Source organism: Biomphalaria glabrata, chromosome 5 (genome assembly GCF_947242115.1).
Source record: "Biomphalaria glabrata chromosome 5, xgBioGlab47.1, whole genome shotgun sequence".
Classification (NCBI taxonomy): domain Eukaryota; kingdom Metazoa; phylum Mollusca; class Gastropoda; family Planorbidae; genus Biomphalaria; species Biomphalaria glabrata.
In genome coordinates, this window is record NC_074715.1 from 11824328 (window position 1) to 11839510 (window position 15183).

At 38.5% G+C, this 15183-nt stretch overlaps 1 protein-coding gene across 7 annotated transcripts in view; it reads left to right on the plus strand.

The window, feature by feature from the left end:
* Positions 1–15183, plus strand: part of LOC106074152 (otoferlin-like) — a 181065-nt gene that overhangs the window by 84050 nt on the left and 81832 nt on the right. For all 7 annotated transcript variants that reach the window (XM_056030249.1, XM_056030247.1, XM_056030253.1 and 4 more), the window contains 10 exons: positions 612–727; positions 1244–1284; positions 2139–2325; positions 3300–3486; positions 4588–4802; positions 6893–7001; positions 9154–9283; positions 12315–12678; positions 13923–14039; positions 14903–15055. In XM_056030249.1, coding sequence (XP_055886224.1) covers positions 612–727; positions 1244–1284; positions 2139–2325; positions 3300–3486; positions 4588–4802; positions 6893–7001; positions 9154–9283; positions 12315–12678; positions 13923–14039; positions 14903–15055 — 1619 coding nt within the window. The remainder of the gene's footprint in view (positions 1–611; positions 728–1243; positions 1285–2138; positions 2326–3299; positions 3487–4587; positions 4803–6892; positions 7002–9153; positions 9284–12314; positions 12679–13922; positions 14040–14902; positions 15056–15183) is intronic.

A 15183-nucleotide genomic window follows, 5' to 3' on the forward strand; every position in this document is an offset into this window, starting at 1 on the left:
CTAGGGCCTGCGGCCCGTATTCGGCTACTGACGTGATGTTATACGAGCCCCTCAGTACATGTATACCCCAAGACTTGCGAGCCCCTCGGACCATATATACCCCAGCACTCGCTTGTCTAACATTATTCAGATGCTCCTTCAGAGTTGATAAAATCTACATCCCAATCCTGGCAGGACGGTGGCAGCGGGCAGGGCTTGAACCCGGGACCATCGAGACAACACGACCAGACACCCTTTAAACAATCTAGACCTGTGATGCCTAAGCTAAGGTCCGCGGGCCATGTCCAGCACATGAGATGATGCTCTCCTTCCCATTATGAAGCTGAAAAAATATTTTTTTTGAGAGAGGCGGGGAGGGGTGATTGTTGGGTGTGTTTTGGGGACGCGATGGTGTATATGACCTTCAGACCAAAAAGGTTGAGAACCGCTGCTCTAGATAAAGAGCATCAGTGAGTAACGTGAAAGGTGTATCTTAATGTCTCAGCTATAATATACATCAACGTATACGTACTTCAGACTTTATATATATATATATATTTGTTTGTTTGTTTCTGATATTGTCTTGCCTTTTGCTCTGTCTCGTTACATTCCTCTATTCAATACGACTACAGATCATCAATTCTACCACAAGTGGGCCATGCTGACCGACCCTGATGACATCAATGGCGGAGTCAAAGGCTATCTCAAGTGCGACATCGCGGTCATCGGCAAGGGGGACTCGGTCAAGGTCAGCCCATTGAATGCACTGTCAATTATTTCTAGGAGCATAAGTTAATCTTTTTTTCCTCAACAAAACAACAACAAAAAGAAAATCTAGTTTTTAGCATCTGGGTATGTGTGCGTATGTGTGTGTGTGTGTGTGAGAGAGAGAGAGAGAGAGAGAAAATGTCTAAGTATGTGTGTTTTATATATTATAATATGGTTCCTTTATGTTCCTCTTTTGTTCCACTCATATGCCCCTCTTCTGTTAATATTATGTTCATATTTGCTCTCTCGTATTACGTCTAATTGTTCTTTTAGTGTCATTCCATATAAGCCTCCCATGTTCCTCTCACGAGTGACGTTGGTTCCTCCCATGTTCCCTGTATTATCCTCTTACGCTTCCATGTTCTTTTTATGTTCCTCCTGTGTCATTTTTATGTCTCTCTTATGTTCCTCTCATATTTTCGCGAAGTTTCTCTCTTGTTCTACTTGCTCTTTTATGTCAATGTTATGATTCTCACATGTTCATCTTGTGTTCCAGGTCCCTCCAAAGTCCGAGAAGGAGGATGACGACATTGAGGCGTAAGTCCAGCCCACTCCTTGGTTCGCAGTATCTAGCGAAGGACAGCAAGGAGATGTTTTAATTTCGTTTGTTATGAAATAAAAGTTATATTATCATATGTGTATACCTATTTAAAGTTATATGTGTATACCTATTTAAAGTTATATGTGTATACCTATTTAATGCTAGAACGATACACCTATTTAACGCTGTACACACATAACTATTTTAATGGATGAAGGCGGAAATTCTACATTTAAAGAAATGTTTATTACATCTCCGCTAGTAAAAGTTTCTGTTTGAAAAAACTATATATTTAGAGAAGGTGAGATTGTTTCTGGGTTCATAGATCAGTCAGATCAGTCAATAAGTTTCATGCTTCACGTTAAGTATATAGAGAGAAATTATTGTTATTTGTTCACATAGGTATCTCAGTATCACATAGGTATCTCAGTTCAAAGTATCTACGGCATTCTGTTTGACTGCCCCAGACTTGCTGATCTCCGTCTCGACAGGTCTGGGAAAACAAAAATTCTCGACCTGTATGGCGACATTTATGCACTACGCAAGACAGCAGGGTTTCTGTCCAGGGCCTTTGCAAGAGAGGATTTGAGCCTCTCAAGCCCTCACTCAAATGGAGTTTGATGATGATGATGATGACGGCATTGGGTCATTAGATCTACACACTGAAAATATCTAGAGGTATTACCCACCCGATTCCATTGTAACACAGACAACGATTACACTCTATTCATTTCATTCCAACGTCAGAGAATCTCTGAAAATCAGAAATCTTTTTTTCATTATTATTTTTCAGTTACATTTTTTTAAAAAGTACTGCTGATCTAAAGTACGCACTTTCAATCTCCTTCAGAAACTTACTGTTACCCGACGGTGTACCGGCAGACCGGCAAAAAGCCCGATACATCATCAAAATCTACAAAGCAGAAGGTCTTCCGAAAATGAACACTGGACTGATGGCCAATGTGAAGAAAGCGTTCACCGGTGAGAACAGAGACCTGACTGACCCATTCGTAGAAGTTCACTTCGCGGGACACAAAGTGAGTAGTTACAATCTCTCTCTCTCTCTCTCTTTCTCTCTCTCTCTCTCTCTCTCTCTCTGGTTGCCTTAATTTTTACGAAGACTGCGGAAGGATGTGATTAAAGCCTGGGAAATATTTTATAGTCAAAGGCGTATCCCTCCCAATCTTGACGTGGGGAATGGATTTTCTTTAAAATATGAAGTCCAAAAAAAAAAAGAGGGAGGCGCGGTGGCTGAGCGGTAAAGCACATGGCATCCATAATGGGGATCCAGGGTTTGAATCATGGTTAACACTAGGATGACCTATACATCATCTGCCTGTAGATCGCAAGATCTGAAATGGGAACTTTACTTTTTGAGTCCAGCCAACTCTAATGGGTACCTGACATTAGTTGAAGAAAAGTAAAAGGCGGTTGGTTGTTGTGATGGTCACATGATGATGACACCCTCGTTAACCATGGGCCACAGAAAGAGATGACTTATAATCATCTGTCATATAGATCACAAGGTTTGAAAGGGGAACTTCTAAATTCTATTAAAAGTTGGCAGCAGAGCATTTGGTTGCAGAGACAAAGTTCCGGAGAGAGAGTCCTAAAGGTAGAAGAGTACACAGAAGATTAACCTGCAAACAGAGGATGTTGCACCTGGTGTTGGCCAAAACATCTATATTTGGTGTTGGCCTCGTCGTGCGGTATGCGCGCTTGGCTGTCATTTTGGTCGTCTCGATGGTTCCGGGTTCATACCCCATACGTTGCCATCTCCCGTCGTCCTGCGGGAGTTTTGGACTAGGAAGAAGTTTGTCTTCAACTCTGAAAGAACGGCAGAAACACTTCAAACAGTTTATAAAACATCTTCTAGTTGTTAGCAGAAAGGAAAGGTAAACCCCTATAGAACAACAGATCAACTAAGAACTTGTTAACGTCCCCCATTTCATGTCCACTTCTTTCAGCTAATCTGACCACCATTATGGCCATTCGTTTACCTCATCCTCAGGGCAGGACGTCGGTCCGGAAAGGCTGCTACGAGCCCGTCTGGAACGAGCAGGTCATCTTCACCGAGATGTTCCCGCCGCTGTGCCGGAGAATTCGTCTGCAGCTACGAGACAGCGACAGCGTGCAAGACGACGTCATCGGCACCCACTTCCTGGACCTGTCCACGATTTCACACGAAGGAGAAAAAGGTAATGACGTAATATAACGGTGGCGTCTGCTTCTGGTGAAACTTTGTCAGCAGACGTGAAAAACAAATGTAAGAATGGAATCGATTTGGAGGGACTCATTCCTTTTTTTGAATTTTTTTTGGCCACTGAGAAAAAGATAGATAAAATTATAATGTAAATTTAAACTAAAAATTTAGAAGTGCAAACTGTACAGTTAGCTTTTTTTTTAAAGAAAAAAAAATCTATTTATAATTTTAAAACTAGACCATTATTTTTTTGTTATGAAAAGTATAAAAGAGAGAAAGAGAGAGGGAGAGAGTGAATGGGGTAGATAGTTAAATAGATAGATAGATAGATAGATAGTTAGCTAGATAGATAGATAAATAGATAGATAGATAGATAGATAGATAGATAGATAGATAGATAGATAGATAGATAGATAGATAGATAAATAGATAGATAGATAGATAGATAGATAGATAGATAAATAGATAGATAGATAGATAGATAGATAGATAGATAGATAGATAGATAGATAGATAGATAGATAGATTTCAAGTTTTTACCATTTGGGATAGTTTATGGTATAAAACTTCTCCATATATTGTACTTGTGTTAATGTTTTCAGTATTTAAAGTTGACTTGATGTTTCTACGATGTTTTAAAGTTGACTTGATGTTTCTACGATGTTTTAAAGTTGACTTGATGTTTCTACGATGTTTTAAACTTGACTTGATGTTTCTACGATGTTTTAAACTTGACTTGATGTTTCTACGATGTTTTAAACTTGACTTGATGTTTCTACGATGTTTTAAAGTTGACTTGATGTTTCTACGATGTTTTAAAGTTGACTTGATGTTTCTACGATGTTTTAAAGTTGACTTGATGTTTCTACGATGTTTTAAACTTGACTTGATGTTTCTACGATGTTTTAAACTTGACTTTATGTTTCTACGATGTTTTAAACTTGACTTGATGTTTCTACGATGTTTTAAACTTGACTTGATGTTTCTACGATGTTTTAAACTTGACTTGATGTTTCTACGATGTTTTAAACTTGACTTGATGTTTCTACGATGTTTTAAACTTGACTTGATGTTTCTACGATATTTTTGCCTCCAGGTTTTCTCCCAACGTTTGGACCGGCATGGATCAATCTATATGGCTCAACACGTGACTATCAAATACTCGCCAAGCACGGCCACCTGAATGACGGCCTGGGAGAAGGCGTGTCCTACAGGGGACGTGTCCTGGTGGCCTTAAAGACTGAGATCATTGAGGCGGAGGACATTGGGACTACGCTGGTAGAGGTGGAGCCAGCGCTTCCAATATCTGATGTAAGTAAGACATGGATCTAAATACGTTGACCCGTTGAACTGGACGATTGGTTGTCTGTTATTGAATGAGATTGGACCATAGCGCTCTGAGCAGGCTATAAGCAGGAAAGTAGCGCTATATAAAAGCTATCATTTATTTTTATTTTTTTTCATTGACCTGTTAGCTGGATGACTGATATTAATGATTTACCTGTTTACTTGTTGACTGTTATTCGATCACCTGTTAATCTGCTGACTGGTTGACTGTTATTCGTTGACCTGTTGTCTGGGTGACTGTTTACTGATTGACCTGTTGACTGGGTGACTGTTTACTGATTGACCTGTTGACTTGGTGACTGTTTACTATTTGACCTGTTGACTGGCTGACCTTTGACTGCTTGAACTTTTGATTTTGTACATATGAGTAAGTATACATTATCTCCCTTAAATGCCTCGGCTTGAAAAATTAATGGTGTAACATGTATACAGTGCTTGAATAGAAAATGCAACTTTTAAAAACTATCAGAATAAAATGTGCAAAGCAATAGAAAGAAAAAACAAAAAAGAAGAATATAAAAACTAAAAACTTCTATATTCTAGTAAAATGATTCTCTTAAAAAACAACAACTCAGGAATTATTTTTGTTCAACGGTTGGTCGGAGTAAATTGTGTGTAAACTTAAGTGTCGGCTTTGGGTTGATTTACATTCGAAGACTTGTTAGGAAATACTGAGTTAGTGTCCAAATGCAGTGCAATTTCGTTGTTGATGGCGTCATTACCACAGAAGCTATTCAAAGTTAAACACAGGACTTTCCTGATTGGACAGCCAGAGGGTTGTCACTTAACTGTAGCAAGTGAGACAAGGGCTGCCACTAGGCTCTGGGCAGGTGAGACTATGGCTGACATCTGGCACCAGGCGGGTGTGACATTAGCTGCCAGTGTTCAGTAGGCACAGGAGACAATGGCTGCCATCGAGACGTAGATAGATGAGACAAGGGCTGCTATCGATCAGTGGCCAGGGAAGATAATAACAGCCATAGAGCATTAGTTAGTTGAGTCGCTGAGTCGATTATTTTTCCCTATCAACTTATGAATTACAAATTGGACCAATATAAAACTCTAGTTCAAAAGTCAACTGAATTCAATCTAAAATATATATATATATGTATTTGACAAGGCCAAATATGCAAAACAAGCTCAAATGACATGAAGCTGGATTTAATTTTTATACGAAGAAACTTCAATTAATATGCAATATTTTACTTACCTCTTTAAAAATAATTATTTGTAGTCTCTTAAAATTTTTTTCAAACAAGTTTTTATATTTGTTACTTTGCTTCTCTTACGCACAAAATTTTTCCCCCTCCTTTCCAAACAAAAAAAAACACGTATTTTCGCTCTGGCGTCCCGTTTGATCGTCTTAAGAGCTGAGCCGAAGGCTCTTCGAGCTCTAAGTTTGAAAAAAAACCCTGTTGAACACACAGTTCTGTCTGGGAGAGACCCGAGTCAATGCCTATGTAAAGCATTGCAGTTTCCGATGCCTTTGGACCCGGACGCATGCTTGGCTGGACATGGATGAATGCCGAGAGCACCGGGAGCCTCCACCATTTTCCTTCGTTATACCAAGCTAACCGTGGGGGACTCGCCATTTATGCAACAGTCCCTTGAGGAACGGCGCATGGATTTGTGACAGGTTTGTGGGGACTCTTTTACAACTCCGCTCCGTGCAATGGGTCGACTCTCTTCTACCCGTGGTCACCCTCATTTAGCCTAACCACTTCCTCTAATGACCGTTTCCACACGAGCTCCACGATGAGGCAGAGTAGCTCACTCGCGCTCTGGCGTCCCTGAGTCGTCTCTCGTACCTAATTAATACAGCTTACAGCAGCGCCGCTTTTCTTGCATCATTCTCCAAGACTAACATTAAAATAATAGCTCTCTCTTTCTCTACAACTAACAGTTATAAATACTCCCTTTCTATATTATCATCTTTGAAACACACAACAGTACTGTAGCATATTGTTACTGGGTCCTTTTTTTTAAAAGTATTTTTTTTTGTATTTTATTTTAATAATAATAATAATATCAAGTGTATTTTGTGTGTTTCTCAGACTGCTGCGGGACGTCTGGAGGAGTACTTCCTGTTGGGGGTGATACTTGAAGCCACCATGATAGACCGCAAGACAGGAGACAAACCCATTCACTTTGAGATCAGTATAGGTACTCAATCTACTGACCAACCACTAGCTCAGTGTTTCTCAAACGTTGGCTTATGTGTACCCTTTTTATAACTTGGTAACCCAAAGTACCCCTTGCACCCCCCACCCCACCCCACCCTAAACAACGTACTTTCATGGAAAAAAAATATGTTGACTACATACAAAATGTAAACGTTTTAAATTTGACATTATATTTTATTACACTATTTTATTACATTATTTTATTACATTATTTTATTACATTATTTTACTCAAATCGTTGCATATTTATTGTTCTTAAATCAAGTATCTTGTATCCGAGGTAAATGTGATTACTGTACAATAAAAACCATTAGTGGAAGGTAACTCTTAACTCTTTCTTTCCTAACTGACGATACCAACGTTGATTCCACCAGAATGTGGTAAATAATTATGGAGAGAAAGAGTTAAATTGTCAGTTCAGCGTTTTATTACATTCTAGCGTGATACTATCTCTTCTATACAATTGTAATACACACAGGCTGTCACGTGACAGTTCTATTCTCGTTGTTTTATCAATATTATCACGTGTCTAAATGTTGTTTGTTTACGATTGGTGAATGAGGTCCATTTTGTGAAGTTTGACAAATACTTGGGATGGATAATTCTTGTAATCACATACACCTCCCAATTATCAATCTAAATTGTTGTAAAACCTAGACCTCACCAGCCATTAGAGATTGATCGTTATAATTTATTGAATGAAATTGAGATATTTGCTACGCCCAGTTGTAGGCACTGATACGACTGTCTGAGCCCCCTAACTCCACCTTATTGTCGAAGAAAAAGAACAGAAATTCTATTTATAGAAATAAAACGCTTTTATTCCGCTGTGGCTGAGTGATAAAGCGCTTGGCTTCCGAACAGAGGGTTCCGGGTTCAAATCCTGGTGAAGACTGGAATTTTACATTTCGGGATATTTTAAGAAGCTACTGAACACTAGGATTCCGCGAGGCTTGAATTGTGTTCCATGAACTAAATGAACTAGTAGGCCTACATATGGATTAGTTCAAAGTATACAGAGACGAAAGAAAAATGTTTTGAATTAGCTGTTCTCTTTTATAGGGCAGATGCTCTTTATATTATCTTTACATATTATGTTTACATTATCTTTACATTATCTTTACATTATCTGCCCTATAGATCTAGATCGCAAGATCTGAAAGTGGAACTTTACTTACTTAACTTCTCGGTGAACGAAAAAAAAAAACATAAACCCTATAACAATACCATTATGAACTTTCAACTGATCTAGATTCTGACTCTTGGGTCCTGGGTTCGAATCTCGGTGAAGACTGCGGTTTTTAATTTCGGGATCTTTGGACGCCTCTGAGTCCACCCAGCTCTAATGAGTTAACCATGGGCCACAGTAACAGATTACCTTTACTTCATTTGCCCCATTGATCTCAAGGTCTGAAAGGGAGACTATACTTTTTACTTATTCCACTACTTTAAGCTCGAAGCGAATTAATTGTAAGCAAACGTATTTATGTAGACTATTGCCAACACCAAGACCTTGATGCGGAATTACCGTGTCTTCTCGAACTGGTTCTGTTATTAATACTAACGACGAGACCTTCACGCGTAGATTAAGTGACATCATCTGAAGGGCTCGAATCCTGGTGGATACTGGTGGGATTTTTAATTTCGGGATCTTCGGGTGCCTCTGAGTCCACCCAGCTCTAATGGGTACCTGAAATAAGTTGAGGATAAGTGAAGGCGGTTCGTCGATGTGCTGGCCACACCACAACCTCGTTAACCGTAGGCAACAGAAACAAATGACATTTATATCATCTGCCCTGTAGACCACAAGGTCTGAAAGGGAAATTTACTTTTTTTTTATCTGAAGAGTAGATCTAGTTGTGTACAGATCTAATGGCTGAACAGACTCGCCTCCCCATCTTCGTTTGAGAGAGTATATATGTTACAAAACTAACCCTTTTTCTGAGATGCTCATATAACCAACAAACTCAGGTGTAGATCAAGTTGGTATATTTTGTATAATTAATTCTTTGCCAGATGCCAGTGGTGAATACCTGACATCGGCACACAAGTCAAAATGGACGGGTAAAATTTAGTTTTATGAATTTTAAAAAAATGTAATTCAGCAGCAACAAACTTTCTCGTCTGCTCAGGGAATGCTGGGAACGTAATGGATGGCTACAACGCGCCATGCAGACACAGCCGAGACAGTAGCTCCGATGATTCTGAAGCAGCTTCCGGTCGTGAAGATGACAACATGACCTCCAGCCTGGACACACCACAGTAAGATGTACTTAAAATGGCCGATATCTTTGTATTCTTCTTCTTCTTCGATCTCATTGTTATATTGGAGTGTTCAGATGACTAGATCAATACATGAGATGAACTGCCCAGTGGTCTCCATATAGTTTTCTTTCTATTGGGGTGTTTTGGGGCCAGTGTTTTATACGAGCCTCTTGGTAAAGAGAGCAGTTTTGGAGGACGCGGTCGGCATTCTCTGGTGATACTCCACATGGGCAGATTTCACTGGTTCCAATTTTGAGCTTCCGGTACTTGTGTTGTTGCATTCTGTTGTTTCCGGTCGTGAGTCGAAAGATTAGACGTTGGTCTTGTCGGGATAGCTTATAGTAAGCGTCATCTTTCTTGTGATTTGAATGAGAGCTCGTCCATTTCTCATATATTTTATTTACAATTAATTTCTTCATTTCTTCTGGATAGAGTGCAGAGTTTACTTGTGAGTTTGTTCTCCCACTCTTGGTGAGTGTGTCAGCCTTCTTATTTCCTGCTAGTTGTATGTGAGCTGGTATCCATTGAATAACAGTTTTTTTTTCTGTTGTTGTTGAGCTTTGTAAGTGCTGTTCTGGGGTTTTTAATATAAGAGGAATCAGAGTTTTGCAGGCTTTGGAGGGTTGTTTTCGCATCGGTTAGAAAGACAATCTGACTGTGTGGGGAACTTGGATGATTTGCTAGCATGGTAGCAGCTAGTGCTAGTGCTTCCCTTTCTGCTCTGTAACTGTCAGAGAGCTCTCCAGTTTCAAAGGATTTTTCTAGTTTTCCTCCATCCGGCCATTCGATGAGTATTCCAGCTCCTCCATTTGTGGTGGCTTTATGGGATGGGCCATCCGTGTAAACTCTGATCCACTGATTGCTAGGATAATTGGTTTATAGAAAACAGTTTACTATTTCCTTGAGTTCTGTTGGTCTGTAATCAGATTTTCTTTTTATGTTTTCAATATGGTCCCTTATAGTAGGAAGAGGGCGTTCGTCCCAGGGTGGAGATTCATTATAGTGCATCGAGGATTGCAGACAAAGTTTTTCAAGTTGGTGTTTCTTTTTTAGGTTTAGAGATTCCTGTATGAAATTGGTCCTTTTGAGACGGTTTTTTGTGCCAGTTTTGTGGATTTTTGTTCTGAGTGGGTGCCTTTCCATGGTTTCCAATTTAGTGAATTGGGAAAGGATTTTTATTTCTCTTCTTTCATCCAGAGAGATCAGGGCAGCGGTTTTCTCTATAGCTCTTATGGGTGTTGTTTATATTGCTCCTGTCATTATCCTTAGACCAATATTTTGAACCTTGTCTTTTTTTCTTAGGTTGGTTTGGGCTGCTGAGCCCCATGCTGTGGCACCATATTCTAGTACAGGTCTTACTTAACTGGTATAGGTCTTTTTCAGGATGTTGTGATTAGCTCCCCAATCTGTGCCAGCTAATTGTTTCAAGAGGGATAGTCTCTGGATGCCTTTACTCTGTGTTTTATCTATTTGGTTTTTCCAGGTTAGTCTCGGGTCATAGGTGACTCCAAGATATGTAGGGCTGTCATTTTTTTCTAAAGCTTCCTTATCTAATGTATTGTATTATAATAACCCTGTTGATAGAAATGGTATGGATCTAATATGATAACAGTTTATACATTTAAACTTGATTGTCCTGAACTATCTCCAAAAGTTTTCCCCTACCCAAAAATAATAAATAAATTATGTTATATTTGTATACTACTAAACTTTTATCCATGTAAGAATGTCTATAAATACAAAAAGAAATTAAGATAAATATAGTCCTAATTTAAAATGTTAATAAGTTAGCATTTTATTATTAGTTTTAATAAGGCTAAAAAAATAATGTAAAATTGTCTCCCTTGACATTGCTGTAGCAACCTTTACTATTTCAGATATTACATAATGAAATAATAAGATGATTTACATTCTTTTTTTAATCCTGGGAATACGTGTTTTCCTAATAAAAAAAAAAATTGTTTGAAAAAGTAAATGCCGCCGTGCATTGTGGTTTCCCCATGTTATTTTTGTTAACCGTCGGTCATTGAATCAAGAGACTTTTACATCATAAGATCCTAAGGTCTGAAACGGTAATTTTAACTTCATAGAGAATTGCAAATCATACTCTCAATTGAGAAAGGCACATGATATTCTCAACATATATTAGATATAATGAATACATTACTGTCTTGCAGATTAGACTCGATCTTCTGCTTATATAAATTAGCCTTAAATATAGGACATGGTAACTGACTATAATACGCCACTGCAATAATCCTATGAGTTCAACAGCGCTGGGCGGTTCTAGAACTGTCAAAAACACTAGCCCCTAAGTGACAGTTTGGTTGGTCCCAAGGTTGTGATTCTTCTTTGAAGAACCGAATCCGTTCGCACAGTTTCTTGAAGCTTGTTCACTTGTGATGAACGACGAACATCCGTAGAACATTAAGTTTGCGTTGAACGATCAGTGCATACAAAATACCCTCCATTTTAAAACCGTTACAGCAAGCTATGACTTGGAATCCTAAACACAGATTGACATGTGACTTTGACCTAACAAATTATTCCAAGTTCAAGGTCTTGTGGTATGCTGTCTGGACTGTTGTTCGGTGGTCACAATGGTCCGGATTGGAACCTGGCCCACAGCCATCCCACGTCGTCCTGCAGGAGGTTTGGGCTATGGTGTAATTATCTTCAGAAACATTCAAAATGTGTCAAACATTTTACAAACAAACATGGAAATCTACCAATTTATATCCCTAAAACTATAATTACATGTTTACGTATAATGTACAGTAGATTTTACGTGAAGTAATGTTATTTGTTCTTCCGTTCAAGCAACAAGCTGTTATTAGAAAATACAAAACATTTCATAACATTTATTACGCTTTATTTTTCCATTATTAATTATAATAATTGGAACAGGGCAAAATGAGAATAAGATTATGTTTGATAGGCCATCAGACTCAAATACTATTTGAAAGAGTTGAAATCAGCCTTTCCTTTTGATTAAAAATGTCGCATGTGTTGTATTTTCGTTCGATAGATGGGTCAGTACCACACAGCCTGTGAAACCAGTCACCATTGACAAGTGCTACTACCACCTACCCTACTACCAGAACAAACCCTGCGTGTACGTCCGTGACATGTTTGAGGACCATCGGAGGCGGCTCTACAACTCCAACATCATCGACAAGATTTGCGAAAAGCTGGACGACGGCCTGACCGCGGTGAACCTGATGATCGAAGAGGAGCAGCCCTTTCCCGAGCAGAAGTTGAGGATGGTCTTCGAAGAGCTCGGTCAAGGCTGCTCCAAATTTGTCTCCCTGGTCAAAGGGACAGGGGGAGGGTCAGCTGCTGGGAAAACCAAACTGGACAAGGAGAGGCACAAACTGTTGGTCAGAGAAATGGTCAGTTTTTTTTTTGGTTTTTTTTTAATTACAAAGCTTATATCAAATCACTCTGTCTGTCCTTTTTTCCAACTTTCGGATCAAGTTGAAACTTATCACAATTATCTATTGGCATAGACAAGACATGAATCAATTTTTAAAAGTAACGAATTAGACAATTAATAACTAGTAATTAATAATATTTTTCATACCAACTAGGGAAACAAATATTTCTGTATTTTCAGATATTTCTAAATTTGTTGGGTTTAGTCCACTTAAATAATAACTCCACCCATTCTCGCAGCAAGTTGAAAGTTTGAACAATCAATCAATAAAGAAGTAACCAAATAGTCAATTAATTACTGGTAATTTATTAATTTTATTTACCAACAATGGAAACTATTTCTAAAGTATTCACATATATAGCTAAATTTGTTGGGTTTACTCTTCTTAAATAATTGTAAATGTCATTTCTCCCTCTCGCATTCTGCGATCAAGCTGATTCTTTAAACAATTATTTATTGCACCTAACCAAAACACGAATCAATAAACAAAAATATTCAATTAGTCAATTTATTATTGTTAATTAATTGTTTTGTTTGATATCGAATAAGGGAAATAACTTGTACATAATTGATATATATAGTTTTAAGGGCGGAGTTATTATCTTTAGAAAAGCTTACTTTTTTAAAAAATAAAAGGATCTGTATAAAAATTCTTTACGTTGCCCAACCGTGCGGGACAAGATGCACGCAGCAGACTCTCTAACCCTCGATGAAAAAAGTCATGGAAAGATAAATCTGTCATTTCTGCAAGTCGGGCTATAGTTACCCCACGTAACTTTCGGGGCGACACTGGGCGCGGCTCAAAAAATAAAGAGGGTGGGGGCGGAACAAGTAATCTTCTCTGTAAATATAATTCTCTACGTCGCCCAACCACCCATCCTATTTGGACAAGTGTGTCTTTCAGGAAGTGTTCACCCGCCACTTAATAGCGGCGTATGCTACGCCGAGGGTCGGCTAGTTTTGAATATTTTGTTTGTTTAATTTCGGTATCTTCTCAGCTCTGATACTAGTTGGGAAAATAAATTTAATTACGAAAAGAAATTTAAGATATGTATTCATAACAATACCTATTTAATGTGTGTTTTTGTTTTTTGTTTTGTTAGAAAAAAAAGAATTAAGTCTGTGTGTAAGTAACAAAAGTCTATAAAGGACTCCCAAGGGCGGTCCACGCTTTTTCACGTTCTTTCTCATTGCGTCTAGGACCAGATGTCGACCTTGGCCAGGACCATGAAAGCAACAGTGACCAAATCAAATATGAAAGACAAGTTAAAGGCTGGGACTCAATACCTTAACAAGCTGAAAAGTCTGGCCATAGAGGTGAATAGTAGATCAAAGTAGTACTAAAACATAGACATTTTATTTTTATCATCCATTTATAAAGTCCTAAAGGGGAAAAGGCGCCGGGGGGGGGGGGGAGAGATGGAGGAGGCACATAATTAACTTGACTACCCGTATTAAGATGTAGGAGAGAGGTCCATATTTGTTAACTTTCATATTTCAAATAATGTGGTGGGACTTATCTAATTGTTGGATACAAATCTTCTTTAAATTAAACTTTAAATAAGATTGTTACAAGTCTGATCAAAGTGAATATAAACTAAAATACTATAGGATAAGATTTATAAACGAATCTCTGTCTCCTTTATATTAAAAGTCTGTTTACTAAATGGATCATCTTCTACATTCTACTTGCAATGGACGTGCAGACAAACAGAGCTTAATAAAAAAATTCCAAACTCTTGACGAAATTGGGCCAGACGCCTTGGCATTTGACAAAATTGGAACTAATGCCTGACATTTGACAAAACTAGACCAAAGACTGGCATTTAACCCTTAAAATGTAGAGCTGTTTTACAATGAGTGCATACAAAGTGGAATTACACATTCTGATGTTTAGAGGCTAAACTACCACACGCGTTTTAAGGGTTAACAAAATTGGATCAAAGCCTGGCATTGACAAAATTGGACCAAAGCCTGGTATTTGACAAAATTGGATAAAAAACTTCCATTTGACCATAGTGGACCAAAGCCTGGCATTTGATATAAATAGACCAAGGCTGGCATTTGTCAGAATGGTACCGAATGCCATGCATTTCAAAATAATCTGGCCGATAGTTTCGTGTCTATCTGACGTTTTGTTGACATATGTCCAGAATGTTCAATGATTGTGTTCCCCCCAGCCTCAGCATGCTCTGCCGGACGTTTTAATCTGGATGGTCAGCAATAACAAGAGAATCGCCTACCAGAGACTTCCTGCAAGACAGATTATCTACAGTATAGTGGACGAAGAGAGAGGCCGAGACTGTGGCAAACCAATCACTTTACTTCTGAAGGTAACTGAACCTATCTCTTTACCTCTCCTGATAACTCAGTAAATCTCAACCTACCACTTCTCTTTGCCAGGGTGACAGAGCCTATTAACTTTTTCTTTACAATTTGACTGAACCTAGATCTATTACAT